This window comes from Carassius gibelio, chromosome B8, assembly GCF_023724105.1.
Source record: "Carassius gibelio isolate Cgi1373 ecotype wild population from Czech Republic chromosome B8, carGib1.2-hapl.c, whole genome shotgun sequence".
Classification (NCBI taxonomy): Eukaryota; Metazoa; Chordata; class Actinopteri; order Cypriniformes; family Cyprinidae; genus Carassius; species Carassius gibelio.
Window position 1 is genome coordinate 26,817,776 of NC_068403.1, and position 22,349 is coordinate 26,840,124.

At 39.1% G+C, this 22,349-nt stretch overlaps 1 protein-coding gene across 1 annotated transcript in view; it reads left to right on the plus strand.

Annotated features, from left to right (window-relative positions):
* Nucleotides 1–22,349, plus strand: part of LOC127963637 (1-phosphatidylinositol 4,5-bisphosphate phosphodiesterase eta-2-like) — a 112,090-nt gene that overhangs the window by 75,718 nt on the left and 14,023 nt on the right. Inside the window, 16 exon segments of the mRNA XM_052563653.1 lie at nucleotides 1,320–1,449; nucleotides 5,130–5,300; nucleotides 6,633–6,713; nucleotides 6,715–6,727; nucleotides 8,462–8,577; nucleotides 8,579–8,666; nucleotides 8,814–8,934; nucleotides 10,245–10,416; nucleotides 16,066–16,173; nucleotides 16,795–16,947; nucleotides 18,138–18,236; nucleotides 18,506–18,606; nucleotides 18,705–18,790; nucleotides 19,198–19,383; nucleotides 19,662–19,769; nucleotides 20,544–20,668. Of these exon segments, the coding sequence (XP_052419613.1) occupies nucleotides 1,320–1,449; nucleotides 5,130–5,300; nucleotides 6,633–6,713; nucleotides 6,715–6,727; nucleotides 8,462–8,577; nucleotides 8,579–8,666; nucleotides 8,814–8,934; nucleotides 10,245–10,416; nucleotides 16,066–16,173; nucleotides 16,795–16,947; nucleotides 18,138–18,236; nucleotides 18,506–18,606; nucleotides 18,705–18,790; nucleotides 19,198–19,383; nucleotides 19,662–19,769; nucleotides 20,544–20,668 (1,858 nt within the window).

The window sequence follows — 22,349 nt, forward strand, 5'->3', positions numbered from 1 at the left end:
ACCAGACGCTTTTGTCCAAAGCGACTTACTACAAGTTCCTGTAGCTCAGTTGGTAGAGCATTGTTTATCAAGCACAATGTTGCAGGTTTGATTCCCGGGAACACATGATAGGTAAAAATTGATAGCCTGAATATGACACTAAAACTGCCAGGAGGTGGCAGCAAGCCTCTGGCTTAATGAGTGATTCATTGAAGCAACCAAAATACTACATGTAGAAAGAAGCAGGTGGCTGTCTTTATGAATGGATTATTGAATCACAGACTCAAATTATTAATTCTAAAACAGAACACATTCACTGTTGCTCAGAGAAATGCAGAAGCTCTGCTTTATCTTTGTTTGGAAATATTTATAGTGGCAAAACAGAAAAAAATATATATATTTTATAACAGTATTTTCAATATTGAGTTTAACTCACTCAATATTAAATACATATCTTTTTAAACCGTTTTACAAAGTTAATATCACATTCGCTCACATGCAAAATTTGGCAGAGATACAACTATTTAAAAATATGGAATCTGATGGTGCAAAAAAAATTGCCTTAAAAAGTTTTCCAAATTAAGCAATGCATATTAATAATACAAAATTAAGTTTTTATATATTTACAGTAGGAAATAAATAACTTCATGGAACATGATCTTTACTTAATATTCTAATGATTTTTGGCATAAAAGAAAAACCAATAATTTTGACCCATACATCGTTTTTTTGGCTATTGCTACAAATATACCCCAGCGACATAAGACTGGTTTTGTGGTCCAGGGTCACATATAAAAAACAAAAAGCCTATACAGGAATATTTTTTTACGTGCAAAGTGAGTGACATACTTGATAATGTCAGCTTGCATATTGTTAAAACAACAATTACAATATTATCATAGACAACAAATATTGCACACACCTAATTCCCTGTCGCTACTTTGAAACTTCTAAACTACAAGCTACTTCTATTTTTTAGTAGTTATGAAGTAGTCACTTACCATCAAACTGGCTTTTTATAAATGTAGTTGTCAAGCTACCTTTCATAAAAATTCACTACCGTCAAGTTATTGAATCTTCTTCCCTTAGAATAAAGTGAATGAGAGAATTGTGATGTACCTCTTCATGCTAAACTGCTACTTTTTTTGGAAAACGTATATTGCTACTTAAAAAGCTACGCTGTTTTCAGAGCATCTGGGCTGTATTTTTTAGTAAACCTGCAACTTCACTTCTAGCCGTTTAACTGCTTGTCGTGATGAAATGACGTCTGACACGTTTGTTGTGAGTGCAGGTGTTTTACCGTTCTGTGCTGTTCTCAGACCCTTAACTTTACCCCTCACATGGCTGAAGCAGACCTTCACAGAGGCCGATAAGAACGGAGACGGCTGCCTGAGCATCAGTGAAGTGCTGCAGCTCCTGCACAAGCTCAATGTCAACCTGCCCAGACAGAAGGTCAAACAGATGTTTAAGGTGAGCCATTATGATCTGCTTCTCATTGGTATTGGTTGATAATAGCCATCTGCCAAATCAACTTTTAAACGTACGACATTTGGAAAGATACCACAAACTGTTTAATGACTGTTTAATGTGCATCTTTACCTTATGCAATCTTAAACCATCAGTACATTATCTGGGTTTTCTTAGACTGGTCACATTGTTGATTTTTCTGGTCAATTATATTATTATTATTCACCCAGTTAGCCTGACTGACACATGAAGTGACCAACTAGTTTAAAGTACGTTTTACATTGTTAGATCCTGTCAATAAAACAGCAGAAATGTTTGATCCTGACTACACCAAAATCTCTTCACCAGATCCAATTAGAAAATGCAGATTTTTTTATTTGAAGCATTAATAACCTATGCATCCTAACACCTGTAAATCAGAGCTTGCCATTTTTTTTGCATGCATGCATGTGCATGAGACAGTTGTCCTGTATCATCTACAATTATGCTACTCTGAATATGATTACACTGCTGTCTGACCAGGCAACTGGTCAACACTGAAGATCTTTCCAGAAAGCTTTGAGTTTTTCTCTCTCTCTGGGCCACACCATGCTCTTCTTATGGTGTGTACTGTATGGCTCTACTCTTCTTCATTTTTCCAGGCTGTCTGGATTACTGTGTGTGAGTATGTGGTTGAGACCTCACATCAGCTGTTTGCAGGTCACTAAGCTTCACACTTCATCAGCGTCCACCCCATCTGCTGTAAATGGACACAGATGGCCTTTAGTGTAAGACACAGTAGACCACAGGGGGGCAATCTGGCCCTGCTATCCAACAACAGAGTGTGATGTTGAGTGTGTTTTTCACCTGAAGTCTTTGGCCCTGATTTCTCTGGCTTCACCTCACAATTAACCTGTGTGATGCTCGGCACACTGTGCTCTGGAATTTGTCTTTTTTTTCTTTATCTTTACTGAAAACCAGTAATAATCCAGTACTACCAAATAATAAATAAAATAATATATTTTCTAAATGTTTTGAATTTTGTTGTTGTTTTTTATAAAATAAATAGATTATATACAATATATATTTTTCATAATTTTTTTCACTAAAAGTAATAATATATTCACTTTTATTCGCTATATATATATATATATATATATATATATATATATATATATAAAGAAATCAGCCTATTAGAATTATTTTTGAAGGATCATGTGACACCGAAGACTGGAGTAATGTTGCTGAAAGTTGTAAAATAATATAATACTGTTAAATAATATAAAAATGTTTTTTGTAATAATATTTCATAATATCAATGTCTTAATGTGTTCAAAATTAAATCAATAATTTATTTATTTTTATATAAATACAGGTCTTATTTATACCAAACCTCAAGTTGTTGTATAAAATATATTATATAATATTTTAATTGTATTTTAGCATTATTAGTAGTAGCAATATTTAAGGTTAGTGATTTGAACAAATCCCTAAGTCTACATATTCAACCTGCCTTTAATATTAAACTTGTGTGGTTAGTGTGAATGTGTGCTGTCTTTTATTGTTAACTTTTGGACATGTAATCTTTACCTGGCAAACAATAAAATAAGAGATTAATATCCTGATTTATATCTAGGGACCAGCATATCAGAGGGGCATGGCTTTTAACATGAGTCTGTTATTAACCTAGCAACCACTCAGAATACATTAGCAACTTATTGTTACAAGTTATGTATTTGATTCAGTTTAATTACATTTAAAAGAAGCATAGTTTAGATCCACTCAGAGGAAGTGAGGTCAGCTCCTCGGAGGGAGCGCTGTGAATGCAGCTCTCCTGAGCAGCTTCGGTGTTTGTGACCTGTTTTCACGCTTCTCTCCATAAAGCAGCAATTCTCAGGCGCTGAGCTCCGGGTTTATTACATCCTCCACGCCTCGGCTCACCGCAAGCCTTTGTGTGTGTGTTTGACTCAGCAGCTCTCCGGATCAGCGCCGGCGTCTGAGCCCAGGATTCACTGAGCTGAGAAAACACTTCGGGCTCTTATGAGCTGAGAGCTGCCGGAGATGGGGAGGCGCTGCTGTTTTCTAGGGTCTGGTTTCTCAGCGTGGAGGGGGTTTAATTGTGACAGTGGGTTGCTGCTGTTGAATGAAGAGCTGAGGGTTTATCTTCCGTTATAAGCAGTGATCAGTGACTGAAATCCGGCATTAGCAAGCAAGTCTACCCATAGCTGTGCATTACTGTTTTACAGAAGATCAACTACATATTTAAATACATAAATACTAAAATGGTTAATGTTCATAAACCCTTTGGACTAAGGGGATTTTTTAGAAAGAACATAGAAAGAAATGGTCAAATATGCAGATATGTATTTGAATATGTACTGAAAGTGATCTTTACAAAAAAAGCATGGCAGTGTCTGTGTTGAGGCCTTTAACACAATGAAGTCAAAGTCTGACTGTATTCAGTTTCAGGTATGAGGAGGAATATTTTTGTTCACACTTTATTGTAAGGTCCAATTCTCTCTATAATTTAACTAGGTAACACTTTAGAATTGGGAACACATTTACTATAAACTTTTCCCTCAATAAACTCCTAATTTACTGCTTATTAATAGTTAGAAAGGTAGTTGATACATTTAGGTAGGATTAGGGATGTAGAAAAAGGCATTAATATGTGCTTAATACTAATAATAAATGGCTAATATTCTAGAAATATGCATGCAATCTTAATAAGGAGCTAGTTAAGAGACGCTAAAATAAAGTGTTACCATTAACTAGGTTTTTTGTCTTAATAAGCTCATAATTTGCTGATTATTAATAGTTGGTGGGGAAGTTGCTATGTTTAGGTATTGGGTATACTGTAATTAAGGGACCTAATATATGGTCATGCAGAATAAGGCATTAATATGTCCTTTATAAGTACTAATAAACAGCCAATACACTAGTAACATGCATGCTAGTTAATAGTGAGAATTGGTCCTTAAAAACAGTCGGTCACACTTTATTTTAGGGTCCAATTCTCACTATTAACTAACCATTAACTATGACTTTTGCCTCAATTAACTCCTTATTTGCTGCTTATTAATAGTTTATAAGGTAGGATTATGGATGTCATGCATTATATGTACTTTATAAGCACTAATAAACAGCCAATATGTTAATAATAGACATGCTAATAAGCAGCTAATTGGAGCCTATACTGAAGTGTTACCAAACAGTCCTTGCCATATTTTTAAACCAAAATAAAATCTAAAAATGTCATCTCTTATGAGGAGTTTGCTTCACTGATCTATATACAGTATAATGACTCAGTTTCATCATGTCTTCAGAAGACCTGGTCTGGAATATCACACATGAGTTATTTAGGCTATCTAAAGATTTTCCCTGTCTTTTCTTTTTTGTAACTGATAGCTCTTGGACTTTTTATGCTTTTGTTGTATGGAAAAGTACAGCATGGACCTTCTGCTAGACTTCTTGTTTTGTTTCTGTAAATGTCTATCTAGTGTTTTATGACCCGATAAAACAAGCCTTCATCCAATTAATGACGTCCATGTAAAGGCAAACTATTTGCCTCACCTTCATTTTTCTCGTTATTTATTCATTTTTTGGCAAATGCTTAATTGATAATTTAAGGGGTTAATAACCCTCTCTGGAGTTGTCCATCTCCCTGATCTCAATCTCAGTCTTTCTCCATCACTGATCTTTAGGAGGCAGACACTGATGACAACCAGGGCACTTTGGGATTCGAGGAGTTCTGCTCTTTCTACAAGATGATGTCAACGCGGCGCGATCTGTACCTGCTGATGCTCACCTACAGCAACCATAAAGACCACCTGGACACAGACGACCTCAAACGCTTCCTCGAGACCGAACAGAAGGTGAGGCGTGTTCTGTGAGGAAATCCACTGTATGACAAATACTGTGAGGCATGTTAAGACGAAGAACAACGTGCTTGGAAAACTCTGTAGAACAACGTTTCATGAATGAGTGACCTTGTTTATTTAGACATCTTTTTGGAATAAATGTGTACCTTCTCATCTAAATCTTGTCAACTGAGGAATCAAGTTATTATTAATGGTTAAAAGATGAACACTGGTTTCACAGCGCATTATGCGCGAATCATTTTTTCACTTATACTTTGCATTCGTTCTCAGCTCCTCTTCATTGAGGGACTACAAAGTTTGTACTTTTAATAAAAATCCACACCACAGCAGTGAAGAGGTGATAAAAATGCTCATGGAAATGTCATGCATCAGCTACCCATTAACATTTTTTAGTTTTATAAATGATTTATAAAAACAACTAGGAAATGATTATATGTTAACATGTATTATGACTATATGCACATATTTTGAACAATGCCTCTGGACTCTAAACTGATTTGTGATTTAAATTGAAATCACAGTGAACTCGCAGTCGTCTCAAATGAATCGACCTGTTAAAAAGTGTGTGTTATATTGCTGTTCATTAACCTATGTAACTTCATTTGCATACCTCTAGTGGTGAATTTCCATATTACAAATCCACATGATGTTTGATTCAAGTGGTGTTTCAAGCAAGTGGTTGACAGAATGCTAATATAATGTTTCAGGCGGTCATTAAAATCTCATTACAAGTTGAAATGCGGCATTATACAGCACTAGCATGCAGTCGAGTTGAAATTAAAAACACAAAAAGCCCACCACGAACTATATAGAATGAGAAAATAAGCATTTCAAGCAAATGGTGGCACTCAGAGTGTCCTTTTCTTCATGATAACACTTCAGTCTCATTTCCCTCAAGTAGTTACCAGCAGAAGAAAGTGGCTCTCATCAAACACCGTCGTTAATTTCTTAATGGACTGAGAAAAACAGCTGAGAACAAAGTAGAGCAATCCATTTGAGTTCCAGCAGCAGCTAATCATCAGCGAGAGTTCACTGCGATCTGGTGTCCGCAGCATTAGCTGGAGGAAAGACCTGACACTGATTGGCATGGACGGGAATCTCATTGACTAATCAGTGCATTTAAACGGCATCTGTCGGGCGTCACAGAGCAGAGATGGGCTAGCTGTGTGAGCACCGTCCTCTTAGCTGTCACATATTTCGCATGGAATCTGAATAAAAGTGGTTTTGGATTAATTAGATGGCTGTATAGTAGCTGTTTTGAATGCATTGTAAGTGTTTTAATCGTTCTCCTGTTCATCTTTCCCTAACTGTTTGTTTGCGTTTCAGATGACAAATGTCTCAAAGGAGCACTGCCTCGAAATAGTGGCCAAGTTTGAGCCTTGTCCTGAAAACCAGACTCTGGGTGTCCCTGGGCATTGACGGTATGCACTTCTTATTTCTGAAATGTGTTCGCTGAAAGTTTACTGTCAGTAGAAAATCCATGCAACGGATCCTTTTCATGGGACCGTGATGTTTTTAATATCTTCATTTTTACAAACATTAATGAATATTTATTACACTATATGTTGTGTTTTATTACTTTGGCACTGAGTTACAGAGTTGCTCTGCGTGAGTGGTGAGTGATGCAATGGCTGAGGGACGGCAAGTTTGACATTTTTCTCTTCTCGGACCAATGTCAGAGATCTCATCACTATCGTAGATTGTTTCATTTTGGAGTTAGGGAAAATGAGAACCCAAAAATTACATTTGTTGTTGCTTGTGTTCACCACTATTGAACTTTACCCAACGGTGATGACTTGCGCTTCTGAGAAATGTGAAAAAGATCCATTGAGAGAAGTTAATATCATATTGAATTGATGGATGAAAACTAAGCTGAAATAGAATTATCCTTGTACTCTATAAAGAAAGTAAAGTTTTGTCTCTTTTTTTTCAGAAAAGACTTTTCATTATAGAAGCGTACAGCTCACAGCCTTCTTTTCTGTCCTGTCTAAAATAAAATATGGCACTGCCCTGATGAAGGTCTAATTTGTTTTTAATGTATAAATCAGTTGTTGCTGAAATTATTTACCCGTGAGTAATTGGTACACAATATCTAGAATACAGAGCTATGAAACTTAAAACTTCTGACTTAAAAACAACCCAACTTGGGTTATTTGGCAACCCTGTGCTTGTTAAATATTGGGTTATTTTGACTCTTGTTTAAAAATGATAATATTGTTGGCTTAAATGGACTGGAAATTAAACACACACAGAGAAATTACTAGAGGAAACCCCAATAATCAAAAGATGAACATTTATTAAGCAGGAACACACGGACAAAATACAAGACAAATTGAATTTATTTGGGTGAATGCAGCAAAGTTTACTTTATAACATACATTTAAACTCGTTTAACAAGGCATTTTAGACATAAAAATGTAATATTTAAAAGTAGCATTTTATTTTATGTGTACCATTCTCTGTAGTCACTAAAATAGTGCTAATTCTCGTGCCAGTGAAATCTGAGCAGGCGAAGGACTGCTGTTCGCGTTTCGCATTTCACTCGTAGATGAGAGATGCCGGGACTCACTCCAAAACCTGCCCGTAAACAAACAATACTGAGATGAAGAGAACAAATTTTAACACCAAATTAACTTAAACTCAGAACTACAACCACTAAAATCCATTTATGTTATGCAAGACAAAAGGCGTTTCCATCATGCCGGCGCAGCTTTTTTGTCGCGTTGCGTAAAATAATACAATTTACAGCACAGTAAACAGTTTATGAATAAAATAATAAAAGAAAAATAACCCAGCGTTAAACATGACCCAGCAGCTTAGTTACTACCCAGCATGGGTAAAAATATTAAAAACAGCCTAATGAAATTATCCAACAGACTGAACCCAGCATTTGAGTTAAAAAAATAAATAAGCCCACATTTTTAAGTCTAGATAGCAGAGGATTCTTACTGTGAGTCCCTTGCAGGGTCCCAATTTTATTGTGGGATTTATAGTCAAAGTTTTGTCCAAAAAACAAACAACGGACACTGAAAACTTCTGTTTATTTGCAATTCCACTAGCAATTAAATGTTGATAGATTTGTATTAACCACTCTGAATTTAGTTACTGGTGATCTATGGCAGGAGTTCACAATCAGCTCTTACTGTACCGCACAGGTTTTACGAATTACATGCGCAGTCCTGCTGGGGACATCTTCAACCCTGAGCATTACGAGGTGAACCAGGACATGACGCAGCCTCTCAGTAACTACTTCATCGCCTCCTCCCACAACCACTTACCTGATGGGCGACCAGCTCATGTCCCAGTCTCGGGTGGATATGTACGCCTGGGTGCTGCAGGCCGGCTGCTGATGTGTGGAAGGTGAGAAGAAAAATACAAAAAAATACTTTAGCATTGTTTAGAAATGCAATGGAAAAATATCAGTGATTGATTAAAAATGATAGTTTAATTATAAATAATGAATGAATTTTAAATGCATTTATGTTGTTCTTTATCATCATGCTACAGTGGATTGCTGGGATGGACAGGATGGAGAACCAATCGTACATCACGGCTACACCCTGACTTCCAAAATCCTCTTTAAAGATGTTATCGAAACCATCAACAAATACGCATTCATCAAAACCCAGTAAGAGACACCGGCTGCATCAGATATTAATTTATTCAGCACAGTAGATGTTAGTCGGACTGAGATTTAAACAGCTGATTAGTGTGATAAGCCAGACTTCTCAGATTAGAATTGGCCAACCAATGAGCATAACAACCATTCATTATTTTTTATAAATTTAATTAATAATAATAATTATTATTATTATTTTAGAAAATGTATTTACTATGATTGAGAAAAAAATAAAATAATAAAAATATTATTATTATTATAATTATTATTATTTACTACAAATAAAGGACTGTGCAAGGTTTTTCATGTTGATATATATATTTTTTTTTTTATTATATTTTTTTTTTTCAGGTAGTACAATTTAAATAATTGAACAATTTCAGTATCTGTGAAAACAAATTACATTAAATAGTTGATTTTAAGAGCTGATTAAGTCTTTATGTATTTATTTATTTTACTATTTAAAAATTAAAAATATATATTACTATTTTAGTTCTACTGTTTAAACTGTTTTTTTCTACTGTTTTTTTTTTGTTTTGTTTTTTTGTTTTTTTGAATTCCTTCAATATATGGTATAATATTTAGCTTTGAGCACCATGCTTTCAAGGTTTCTAAAGAAAACTATTACTCAGCAGTCTTTCTGAGCTTTCATTAAAGCTTCGATCCTGAAGGTTTATGTGTCTGACTGCTGGCAGTGAAAGACAGTTAATTGTGTGTAATATTTCATTCTCTGAGCTTGAACACCGCGCTGTTAAACAGTGGAGGTCCAGAGGTGTGTGAACATTTCACACTGACAGCATGTTTCCTCCATCGCTAAGACTTTGAGGTGTTGTTGCTTCTTAAGGTGATAATCCAATTAATCTGCACGCTATCAAGGGTTCTTGAGGCAGTAAACAATAAGCTATTTTAGACACACAAATGTCAGATGTGATATGTGTCTATCATGTCTATTTGGCTTGCCACTTGAGCTTGTTTAGCTTTATAAGCTTCAATGACAGTAAAAGTGCACATTTACAGCAGCTTCCAGATCTGTTTTTCACTTATGGATAATGTATCAAGGTTTCTCGTACCAAAATTAGTCTGTGCTTTCCACAAATAGAGTATGAAATAAATTCAGAAATCACTGAAAATAATTATTCTTTAACCGCCAGAACTATTGTTTGACACAAAACCGCTAAATATTAGATATTTTATTTAATATTTGACAGAATAATCTGCTCTGAAGATTTGTGAATAAGTCACTTTGACCACTTTTTAATTGGAAGCAATTGTAGTAGTTTAGAGATCTGTAAAAGTGTCTGTGGACGATCTTTCCTCAGGTTTCCAGTGATCCTGTCCATTGAGAATCACTGCAGTGTCCCTCAGCAGAAGAAGATGGCTCAGTATCTGACTGAAGTGTTGGGTGATAAACTGGACGTCTTCTCCATCCCTGCCGACCCGTCTGGACTTCTGCCTTCACCTGAAGCCCTAAAAGGCAAAATACTCATCAAGGTAACCGTCTAAACTTTTTACATCAGCACTATGGAGCAAATCCATGGTCATTTTTTAGATGATGGTCAGATGTATTCATTATGTAAAACAGCTTGGGTGATGTCATTGTGTGTGCAGTGCATGCATTGATTTATGAAAGATTATGAACATTAGTAGTGCAGTCAAATGATTAATCACAATTAATTACATTCAAAATAAAAGTTTTTGTTTACAAAATATATGAGTGTGTACTGTGTGTATAATGTGTGTGTGTGTGTGTGTGTATATATATATATATATATATATTATATATATATATATATACACATGCATGCATGCATACAGTATATTTTAGAAAAATATGTTTATATATGTATAATATAAAATATAAGAATATACATATTTAAATATAGATATAGCTATATATATTCTATGTGTGTGTGTTTATATATACCAGATAAATATACACACATTTTGAAAAATGTACAAAAGTGATTTTGTGTCCATAGAAAGCACATTAAATGTAAGTAAAATGTCTACTTTTAAGGTTTTAAATAAGTTTTTGGAGAATACAATCTAAAAATTTGGTTGAAATAATGTTATTTAATGTTATTTATAATTGTCATTCAGTGTAACACAATATTTATGCAAACATTCAAACAACATGCTTATTCTGACGTGTACATAATAAAATATCTAAATGAACAATGGAGCATACTAAATTTTACTGTGTTTTAAATTAGTACAAAATTCTTACTGACAACTGGGCAAAACCTAGGAAAGTGGCAAATATAAAAAATGTAAAATTACAACTCATTAGTATTTGTGGTGAAAGTAATTAGTCTTTTAATATGTCATAAATAGATTTTTGTTGTAAATATGCCTGACAAGCTTGTTACACTGAATGACATTTTACTGGTTGTCTTCTGTAAATCAGGGGAAAATGTATGATATTTATTTTGTGCTAAGAAAAACAAAAACAAAATTGCAATTAAATTGAACAGAAAACTTTTTGCATTTTTTTTTGGGGGGGGGGGGGGTGGGGGGGGGGGCTACAACAGTTTAAAGCAGTATTATACTTTTTTTATGGTTAAACACTTTTTCGTCTTTGACCCACATATATAATGTAAAACAAAAACTTATTTTGATTGGATTAATCGTGATTAATCATTTGACAGCACAAATTTGAAGCATCATATTTTTGTTTAAGATATCATAAGCCTCTATGTTAGTAATGCCAATTCAATTGTAGTTATAAACATACAGTATACTGTATAATTAACTAAAAATCTTAAAAGAAAAATTTGCTTTAAATTTATTTTATGCAAATGTAAAAAATTTCTAATCGTTACAAATGTAGTACTATGCTCTCAAATCTATAGGTTATTTTATTCATTTTGCATTTTAATTTCTTCCATGGTTTATTGATTTGGTGCTTGATGTATTACTTTTTTTTTCTCCTCTAAAAATTGTGTTCAGTTTTTGTATAATTTGTAACTTTTACTAAAGGTGTGAGTGAAAGGAATTCACAAAATAACAAATTAATTAATAGATCACGTAAAGACTTTAACAATTCACAAATAATTAAGTAATAATATCATAATGAATGCATAACTATTGATATTTTAGGAACATTGCATTTAGATGAGTTTCCATTTTTTGCACAGTCGCTAGTCTTTTTCTTTCAGAAAACCTTTAAGAGCAGCAAAACCAGTAGAGTCTTAATGATATAAAATCTATTTGCTGAAGTGTAGCCCTCTCCTGTTCTTTTAATAAAGTGTGAGGGTTGAAAACCTGGGCCGTAGATGGAGCAGCTGGGCGAGCGAGTTGAGCTATTATTGGAAGACGTACTGACGTTCCCACCAGAGACTGAATTCTGAACTGCAAACTGGGCCGGCCATGGTATTGACAAATTGCTCGGCACAGGCTGTGGATCATGGAGCACGTGGCCACCGGGAGCCCAGCGAACAGACTGTGTGTTTCAAAATACACTCGCACTGAACCGCTGCTTTGTTATGTTCAAGTCAAATCAAGTCACCTTTAGTTATATTGTCACGATAGGTATTGGGGAAAAACACAAAGAGAGGGTAGATCCAAATGCAGGTAAGGGTTTTATTTAAACAGAGGGGTAAATACAAAATAAACGGTCATGAGAGACAAATCAAACAAAAAGGGAACCGGATGAAACGGGGAACTCGGAAGAACGGAAAGGTAGAGGAAGTCTGGTGGAACGAGAGAATGAGACACATAGGGTAAGACAAAGCAAGACTGATGGACCTGAAACACAATGACATCAGACAAGGACTCCGTGACATAGACTAAGACAGACTGGGTATTTATACACAGAAGGATAATTGGGAAACAGGAGACAGGTGGGTGTGAACAATCAATCAGGTAACAAGGAGGAAGGTGACCATATAAGGGAACAGGAAGTGATCTGGGACAGGCACCGTGAGAAGGAGGACATCTAGTGGAACCCCGGGGAACAACAACCCAGACACTGTGACAGTACCCCCCCTCTACGGAGCGGCTACCAGACGCTTAAAGACAAAACATGACACAGAGACCAGGAGGGAGGCGGACAGGTGGAGGTACAGGGGGAGGGACGGAGGGCCAGACTAAACTAAGAGAACAGACAGAAACAGAACTCAAAAAACACAAAACATAAGTCCATGAAGGACATGTTGAGGCGTCCACTAGGACGGAGCAGATGACCACCACAGCCGTGTGGTCAAGGCCAGAGCCCTCCAGGGCGGAGCGGAAGACCACCACGTCTCTGTGGTCGAGGCCGGAGTCCAGTAGGTCGGAGCAGAAGACCACCACGTCCTCATGGTCATCACCAGAGTCCCCAGGGTGGAGCGGACGACCACCACGTCCTCGTGGTTCACCGCCAGAGTCCCCCAGGGCGGAGCGGATGACCACCACGTCCTCGTGGTCACCGCCAGAGTCTCCCAGGGCGGAGCCGAAGACCACCACGGCCTTGTGGTCACCGCCTCGGGAACTGTAACGGACACCGCCTCGGGAACAACATCGGGCACCGCCTCGGGAACAACCTCGGGCACCGCTCGGGAACAGCATCGGGCACCGCCTCGGGAACAGCATCGGGGCTCCGCTCGGGAACTGCATCGGGCTCCGCTCGGGAACTGCATCGGGCTCCGCCTCGGGAACGACCTCGGCCTCCGGGAACAGCATCGGGCACCGCCTCGGGAACTGCATCGGGCTCCGCCTCGGGAACAGCATCGGGCTCCGCCTCGGGAACAGCATCGGGCTCCGCCTCGGGAACTGCATCGGGCACCGCCTCGGGAACTGCATCGAGCACCGCCTCGGGAACTGCATCGAGCACCGCCTCGGGAACTGCATCGGGCTCCGCCTCGGGAACTGCATAGGGCACCGCCTCGGAAACAGCATCGGGCACCGCCTCGGGAACTGCATCGGGAACTGCATCGGGCTCCGCCTCGGAAACAGCATCGGGCACCGCCTCGGGAACAGCATCGGGCACCGCCTCGGGAACTGCATCGGGCTTCGCCTCGGGAACAGCATCGGGCACCACCTCGGGAACGACCTCGGCCTCGGGAACAGCATCGGGCACCGCCTCGGGAACTGCATCGGGCTCCGCCTCGGGAACAGCATCGGGCTCCGCCTCGGGAACAGCATCGGGCACCGCCTCGGGAACTGCATCGGGCACCGCCTCGGAAACTGCATCGGGCACCGCCTCGGAAACTGCATCGGGCACCGCCTCGGGAACTGCATCGAGCACGGCCTCGGAAACTGCATCGGGCACCGCCTCGGAAACTGCATCGAGCACCGCCTCGGGAACTGCATCGGGCTCCGCCTCGGGAACTGCATAGGGCACCGCCTCGGAAACAGCATCGGGCACCGCCTCGGGAACTGCATCGGGCTTCGCCTCGGGAACTGCATCGGGCACCGCCTCGGAAACAGCATCGGGCACCGCCTCGGGAACTGCATCGGGCACCGCCTCGGAAACAGCATCGGGCACCGCCTCGGGAACTGCATCGGGCACCGCCTCGGGAACTGCATCGGGCTCCGCCTCGGGAACTGCCTCGGGCTCCGCCTCGGGAATAGCAGCTGCCTTTCTCCTCCTCCGCCCTCTACGATGGGGAGTCGGTGGCGTTGAGTCGGCCATCTTGTGCTGTGGTGCTGGGCTGGCGGCCATCTTGGGCTGTGACGCTAGGTTGGCGGCCATCTTGGGCTGTGGGGCTGGGCTGGTGGCCATCTTGGGTTGTGGGGCTGGGTTGGCGGCCATCCTGTGCTGTGGGGTTGGGCTGGCGCCCATCTTGTGCTGTGGGGCTGAGCTGGCAGCCTTGTCTGGACACTCTGGTGTGGTTGTTGCATTCCACTGGGCACGATGGTGCAGGTAATTGGTAAACCCCCAAAAGTCCAGTATCTCTAACCCCTTCATCTCCCATGAAGGTAAAGGATCATCCAGGCAATTATTAAATAAATCCTTTAGTGCTGCATCATTGTAACCTAGCCCGACTGCCATAGTCCAAAACAATTGCGCCAGGCCACCCACCTCACTTCCCTCTTGATGAAGGGTGATTAAGTTCTGGTATCTCCCCCTCCGTTCCTCCATGGTGGCTGGGGAACCGATTCGAAATCCCACACCGCTGGATCTAGGCATGACGGAGTCCTTCTGTCACGATAGGTATTGGGGAAAAACACAAAGAGAGGGTAGATCCAAATGCAGGTAAGGGTTTTATTTAAACAGAGGGGTAAATACAAAATAAACAGTCATGAGAGACAAATCAAACAAAAAGGGAACCGGATGAAACGGGGAACTCGGAAGAACGGAAAGGTAGAGGAAGTCTGGTGGAACGAGAGAATGAGACACATAGGGTAAGACAAAGCAAGACTGATGGACCTGAAACACAATGACATCAGACAAGGACTCCGTGACATAGACTAAGACAGACTGGGTATTTATACACAGAAGGATAATTGGGAAACAGGAGACAGGTGGGGTGAACAATCAATCAGGTAACAAGGAGGAAGGTGACCATATAAGGGAACAGGAAGTGATCTGGGACAGGCACCGTGAGAAGGAGGACATCTAGTGGAACCCCGGGGAACAACAACCCAGACACTGTGACATATATAGTGCTTTAAACAAAATACATTGCGTCAAAGCAACTGAACATCATTCATTAGGAAAACCAGATTAACATTAACTCAATGCATTTGAGATGCAGTCATAGGTACTTAACACTTTTTTCAAATACTTTAAATTGAATCACTGACGAAGAAGAATTTATTTTACGTTGTCTGCTAATGCAGCTGATAATACGACAGCACATAACTAGAACAAAGTACTCTTTGGAGTCAGACATTGTTTGATTGATTAACCGCTATTGATTAACCCATTTCTGTCATCTGTATACTGCTGGTCTCTTTCTGTTAATGTCCCTGTCAATGTCAGTGCTGTATATCTGCAGTCAGTACATCAAGAGTGCTGTTCTGTGCCAGTCAATCATTGCATTTACTGATAAAGCAACTTAAGTAGCCATGGGTCCCCTGGGTTGTAATTGTCTTGTAGGATGCTGTTAGTGCCAGAAGAGCCTAGTGCCAGAAACTTCCCTATTCAAGTATTCAAATCCAAAGATGCACTTCACAAATCGTGTATTGACATGTTTTCGGTATGTTTGCTCATAGGGTAAAAAACTGCCCCCAAATATAGATGAGAATGCAGAGGAGGGGGACGTGTCTGATGAAGACAGCGCCGATGAGATGGAGGACGACTGTAAGCTGATGAATGGAGATGTAAGTGTTGTTATTTTATTTATTTATTTTTATTTAGTATTTTTTTAATAGTAGATAATGTTCATTAACCACTGAAAACAGAAGATGAAATCGAGTGCATTGCATTAAAAAATAAGTAAGAGTAGTGTGTTCGAATTTTGAACAGCTCAAGAGATTTAATATGTTTAATTGTCATGAAAGTAATGTTGCAAATGCAAATGCAATGCCTTTAATGGTGCTAGAGTTAGTCTGCATTTTCTTAATGTGAAATATATTTGTTCTTTACTTTCTTTTCATTTGATGCTGAAATATCACCTGGTCAAGTTATTGAAAGTTTAATGAGATTCACACTTATCTTTAACTCTTCAGGTTGTTCTACATCTGTCATGTCCTTTTAGCAGGACATTTCAATTGTACTTTATGCAAAAGGCTCTCAGTGAATCCTAAAAGACTCGTGCATTTTGAATGAAAGCTCCGCTCTCTGAATCATAATTTTTAATGTAAAATGCCGTGAATTTTTCTCTGTGTGTAAAATTAAACTAAGATATTTTGATGAATGGTTTTGACCTTCATGATCCCTGCAGATGCTTTCACAATGCTAAGTCGGTTCAAATTCACTTCTCTCCCCGTCTCCATTTCCAGACATCTATGAACAGGAAGCAGGCGGAAAATGTGGCAAAGAAAAAATTAGATAACCTCATGAAGGAGTCGAAGATTCGTGACCGGGAAGATCCGGACAGTTTTACCATCGCAGCCCTGCCGCCGACGGGAAAAGCTGACAAATCCGCGCTGAAGGTTAATATGCTGCACTTCACCCACAGCACCTGTACATACACCTCACTCCTTCCTTTCCAGGAGAGGAAACAACACAGTCTTACCTGTTCTCTTACATTTCACTCATTCTCACTTCAATTCAGCAAGTGCTTTAATTAGCTTAGGTTTGTCCTTGTACAGATGTGTGCTGTGTGGTTATTTAAGGACTGACTCGAGGCTTAGACATTAGACACATGATTGCACACAGAGGTTTTTTCTCACCACCGTCCTTGACGGCCTACAGAGATACAGGCGAGCATGCGTAGATTGGCCATATGCTATACATTTATTTTTTAAAAATCCCCTGAAGTCCACCCTCTCCTTGACACTTAGAATTTAAAAGTCTGTTTCATGTACCCTTAAAACTAAAAATGTTGAAGCGAATCATTGTACCAGCAAGATAAATCCTGCTCTCCATGAGAAGTCCCATTTACTGGATATTTTGAAGGGATAAGTTGCTGTCGCCACCTACTGGTTGTGTCAAAGAATAAGTCAGAAATCTGCTATCTCTCCTACTTTTTTAACAAAAAAAAAAAATCATGTTAAAATGTTAATACTGTATATCATACATCAGGCTTTTGAGAAATGTTTATTTGTTCTCTCAATCATCATTTTATTGTGTTATGCCACAACATAAACTACAAAGCTTGGATCATAAAACTAGCATTTAAATCGAATCTCTGTTATTAGCAGATACAGAGTGACAGTGATAGATTTACAACAGTAGAGCAGATACTTCAAATAAAACACAAGTATCAGCTGAGTTACATCCCAGGCTGAATTGCATCTTATTTTTCAGCAATATAAATATGAACTGCAACAAATTGCATACTTTTGCTCAGTTTTAGGCCTTTTTTTTACTCCCTCCTCAACTAGAGTCTGAACTATAAAACTATATTGAATATAGTTTTATACTGATATTCTGAATATACTGATATACCGAATATTTAATGTAATATTATTAAAATCTTTTTTTATTATTTTCTATTCCATTCAACAACAAAAAAAAAATATATATATATATATATATATATAAATATATATATATATATATATATATATATATATATATATATAATTTTTTTTTTTTTTACTGTCATGATAATTTTATACATTTATGTATATATTCCTGTCCATATTTGCAATTCAATGCATCTTTTTTTATAATACAGGGAAAAGCAGAAGACAGCACTGACACAGGAGACGAGGCCAACGCTGGTGGCAGCAAACGTCAGGGTCGATCTTTCATGGGGAGCTTCTCCAAACGCAAGGTAGTCTTAGATATCATTATGCATACGGACCCAAACTAATCCAAAAACACTGTTTCCTCTCATAACAAGATACTGCACACACTGAAAAATACATCTGGCTTCTACCTATATCAATTATTCATACAGAATGAAATAATAACCTGTATATGGCTCCCTGGAATACTACATTCAGAGTTTATTTTCTTCTAATGACCGGCTGACTGTGTGTTATATGTGACATGTTGACTTAATTAACACTGCATCACCTCAGCTGCATCTGTTCACCGTAGAAAAAGACAAGTAAACTGAGGAAGTCCTCCAGTTTTGAGGACACGGACACCGATCCGGAGAGCTCGAGTGGGGCGTCTAAAGCAGCAGTGCATCACAGCAGGTACTGGCAGAATCACTCATGGCATCTGCGTTTAGATATTGTCATAAAGGTGGTTACATACTGTATTTTATGTCTGTAAATGTAATCTGTTTTAACAGAAAGAAAAAAACAATGAAGCTATCAAGAGCACTCTCTGATCTGGTATACACGAAATCTGTGGGCACACCAGACTTTGAGGCACAAGGTGAGAAGAACAGAAAATATATGTGACTATATCTGAGATTCAGATTATGAAAATGATGAAAAATATATCCTAGGCCCAATTTATTTATGGAGGGCTGCTTACACAATGAATCGTGCAGCTTTACAGTATTAAAAATTGGAAAATAGTTTCTCAAGAGTCATTTTTCAGTTAAAGTTCACTACATTGATGATTCAGTCCAGTTCAGCTCTCTTCCAGTAGCATCTGTCCAATCACTGACAAGATTCTTTACTTATGCATAATTAATATTTTTCAAATGAATGAACTGATCCTTCATTATTTTTAAATGGCACTCATCCTCCATATGGCTCCATCTGATCCGTTCAAATGGTTGCAGTCCAGTGGATATGTGCCAGTGTATGTTTTCACGTCATGCGTGTGTGTTGCAGTGGGCAGCAGCGGTTGGCAGGTATCCTCGATGAGCGAGACCAAGGCCCATCAGGTAATGCAGCAGAAGACGGTGCAATTCATGCGATTCAACCAGCGCCAGCTCTCGCGGATCTACCCCTCCCCTTACCGCGTGGACTCCAGCAACTTCAACCCACAGCCCTTCTGGAGCGCCGGCTGCCATCTGGGTACGCCAGTCCACCCACAAACAAATATTTCTGTTTAATGGAGAAACCAAGAATAAACAGTGTGTCTGAAACATACTGGGAACCTGCTGCTCACTGCTACGCTCTAGTATTTTAATTTAATATGAAAATAATTTAATTCTTGGAGGACACTACTGGATTTACAAGAAATACTAATAATAAAAAGGGTACATTCAATTGCTGAAAATGCCCCTAACACCAGAGATCTGCTTGTAAATATGAATCGTAAAAGTCAGTGAATTATGATGGCTTTTGTGCAGTGGCTTTGAACTACCAGACAGAGGGCAGAGTGCTGCAGCTCAACAGAGCCAAGTTTTATTGCAACGGCAACTGTGGTTACATCCTGAAACCTGCCTGTATGTGTGAAGGTGAGTGCCTACATTTGCTAGATGTATTTCTGTCTGTATTAATGTTTCCCTGCTTCAGATTTTGGTAACACTTAAAAAACACTTCTATATATAATGCATTATAAAATTAATTTGCTCTGTAATGAACCTAATCATGCATTGTATGATCTCATAATTAACTGTAACCAGTTATAATAAATTATAATACTAATCTATTTCGTTGTTACACTTATAAAAAATATAACACATTAAAACGACAAAAAATGTAGTGTTATAATCATTTAATCTTGGTTCATGAATATTAATGAATAGATATAATGCATTATAACATACATTAAGAAGACTTTTATAATGCATTATGCATGAAGGCTTTAAGTGAAGTGTTTTTTTTTTGTCATGCTGATGTTTCATTGTAGTGTAGATCCACAAGGAGCATATTGCTATGCTGTTATTGTCATATTTTAAATATTATATTATATTATATTATTTTAATTTAACTTCCCAAAACCATTATAATACAATGTTTATATCAACAAACATTAGTGTAACAGAATATTCCTTTACAAAATTCTGCCTTTTTATCAAAGAAAAAAAAAATTGTTTATTTAGTAAACATTCAAGATCAAGTTATAAATATATACTTAATATAGAAGTTAAATAATATAAGTCAGTGCTTGTGAATCTACTGTAAGTGTATTAGCAAAGCAGACTGGGAATTTAACAAAGAGTTGTTGATGTTACGATATGATTATGGAATTGTAAGTGCAGAAATATGTCCTTTCTTTATTCTTACAGGTTCATTTAATCCAGTGGCTGAGGATCCTTTACCAGGGCGGTTGAAAAAACAATTGGTTCTTAAGATCATCAGCGGCCAGCAGTTACCCAAGCCTAAAGACTCCATGCTCGGTGACCGAGGAGAGGTAAGTCAAGACAATAACAAAACATCACGGTTATGTATGTAACCATCATTCCCTGATGGAGGGAAGGAAGACATTATGTTGAACGACGTATGGGATCTTACTTGGGAGGCCAATCATCTCTGAGGTAAAGGTAAAATGCCAATGAAAATTAGCTAGTGCATTTTGCAGGCTCCACTGTAGCCACTTCCCATGCCTTTAAGTATATAAAGAGACAGCATGCATCCACTCATTCAGGTTTTATGCTGAGGAGCCCAGAAACATTTTCTGGCAACAGCGAATAGTTCAAGGCTGTGGCATGGGGACATAAGGTCTCCATTCCCTCCATCAGGGGACGAGGGTTACCTAAATAAACGAGACGTACTGTTGGTCACTAAAAGTTATGTGGAACGACAAATGGGGTCCATGGAAAACACCACAACCTAAACACTGTCACAACTCTGTGGTGCTGAAATTGTCGACAAGCTGTGGCGTGTCACAAAAGCTTTGCTAAGGTCGTAACCTTCCAAAAAGCCCGAAGGGCACCAAAAGGGTGAGTACATCACTGCTGGAGAAGGCCACGCTGCTGTTCCGCCCACAAAAAGTTTTTGGAAAGGATTTCAGCCTTCAGTGAAAGATTGCTTCAAATCTTCACAATTTGTTCTTTCAACTTGGCAGAACAATGGGGAAGCGAGCCTTGTGAAAAAAGGTCACTACAGAGACCAAATCCTACCCTTAGGGAGGTGACATGGAGATCCTGATTTGGACTGACCCAATGGGCAGTACTACATATGGAATAGGTCTCTGAGGCAGGTTCTACCTTAGAGTATGGATGGAACAGCTGCCAGAAGAGACTGACAGAGCGGGTCTGTCAAGGGAAGACACAGGGTTTGCCAAGAGGGAAAACTTACCGTGAAAGAATACACATTTGGGATTACCCATAGGGAATCAAGCCAAATGCACACCTAGCCCAGTACAAGTGTACCAGTACTGGGCCTGGCATCAGACTGATCTGCCAAGTCTGACTGCCGTAGTGCTGGATGATGCTCGACCAGGGAATGGCAACCAGGGAACTCTACTGGGAGAAGAAAGGTTGTCGCATCCACGTGTGGTGAGGAGAAATAGCTGGCCAGGTTGCTCTTCACACCACCTCCTAATTCTCACCCTTGATGCTCCACTGAGAGTCCGTGGTCCAGTGGAGAAACTATCACAGTCACCCTAAGATCTCTCAGAGTGCCAGCCGGTGGTCCCCTTCTCAAGCCAGGGAAACCGGGATGGGTGGTGGTAGAGGGGTCTGCTGCACTCCCCTTGAGGAGTGAGAGACGTGATCGCACCGATGCCATGCTCTTACACCAATAACATACACATTAATCATTTATAAGCTCTGCTTCAGCATGTTGGATGACCAGACACTGAAGACAAATCTGGTGACCATCAACCGAGGACAGGAAACGACTGCATCCAGAAGGACACAGACAAAACAGGATCGTACTGTACTACGCCGTCACAACAACCAGGAACAGCTCCTAACGAACACAAAGATGTCTGTAGGCACAGGGAGTGGCTCAGCATGCAAAATCCACTAGCCAGTTTTCATTGGTGTTTTCTCTTAAACTCAGAGATGATTGGCCTCCCAAGTTAGACCCCATATGTTGTTCAGGGAACTGGTGTTCATTTTGTACATAGAAGATGATCAGCGTGACTA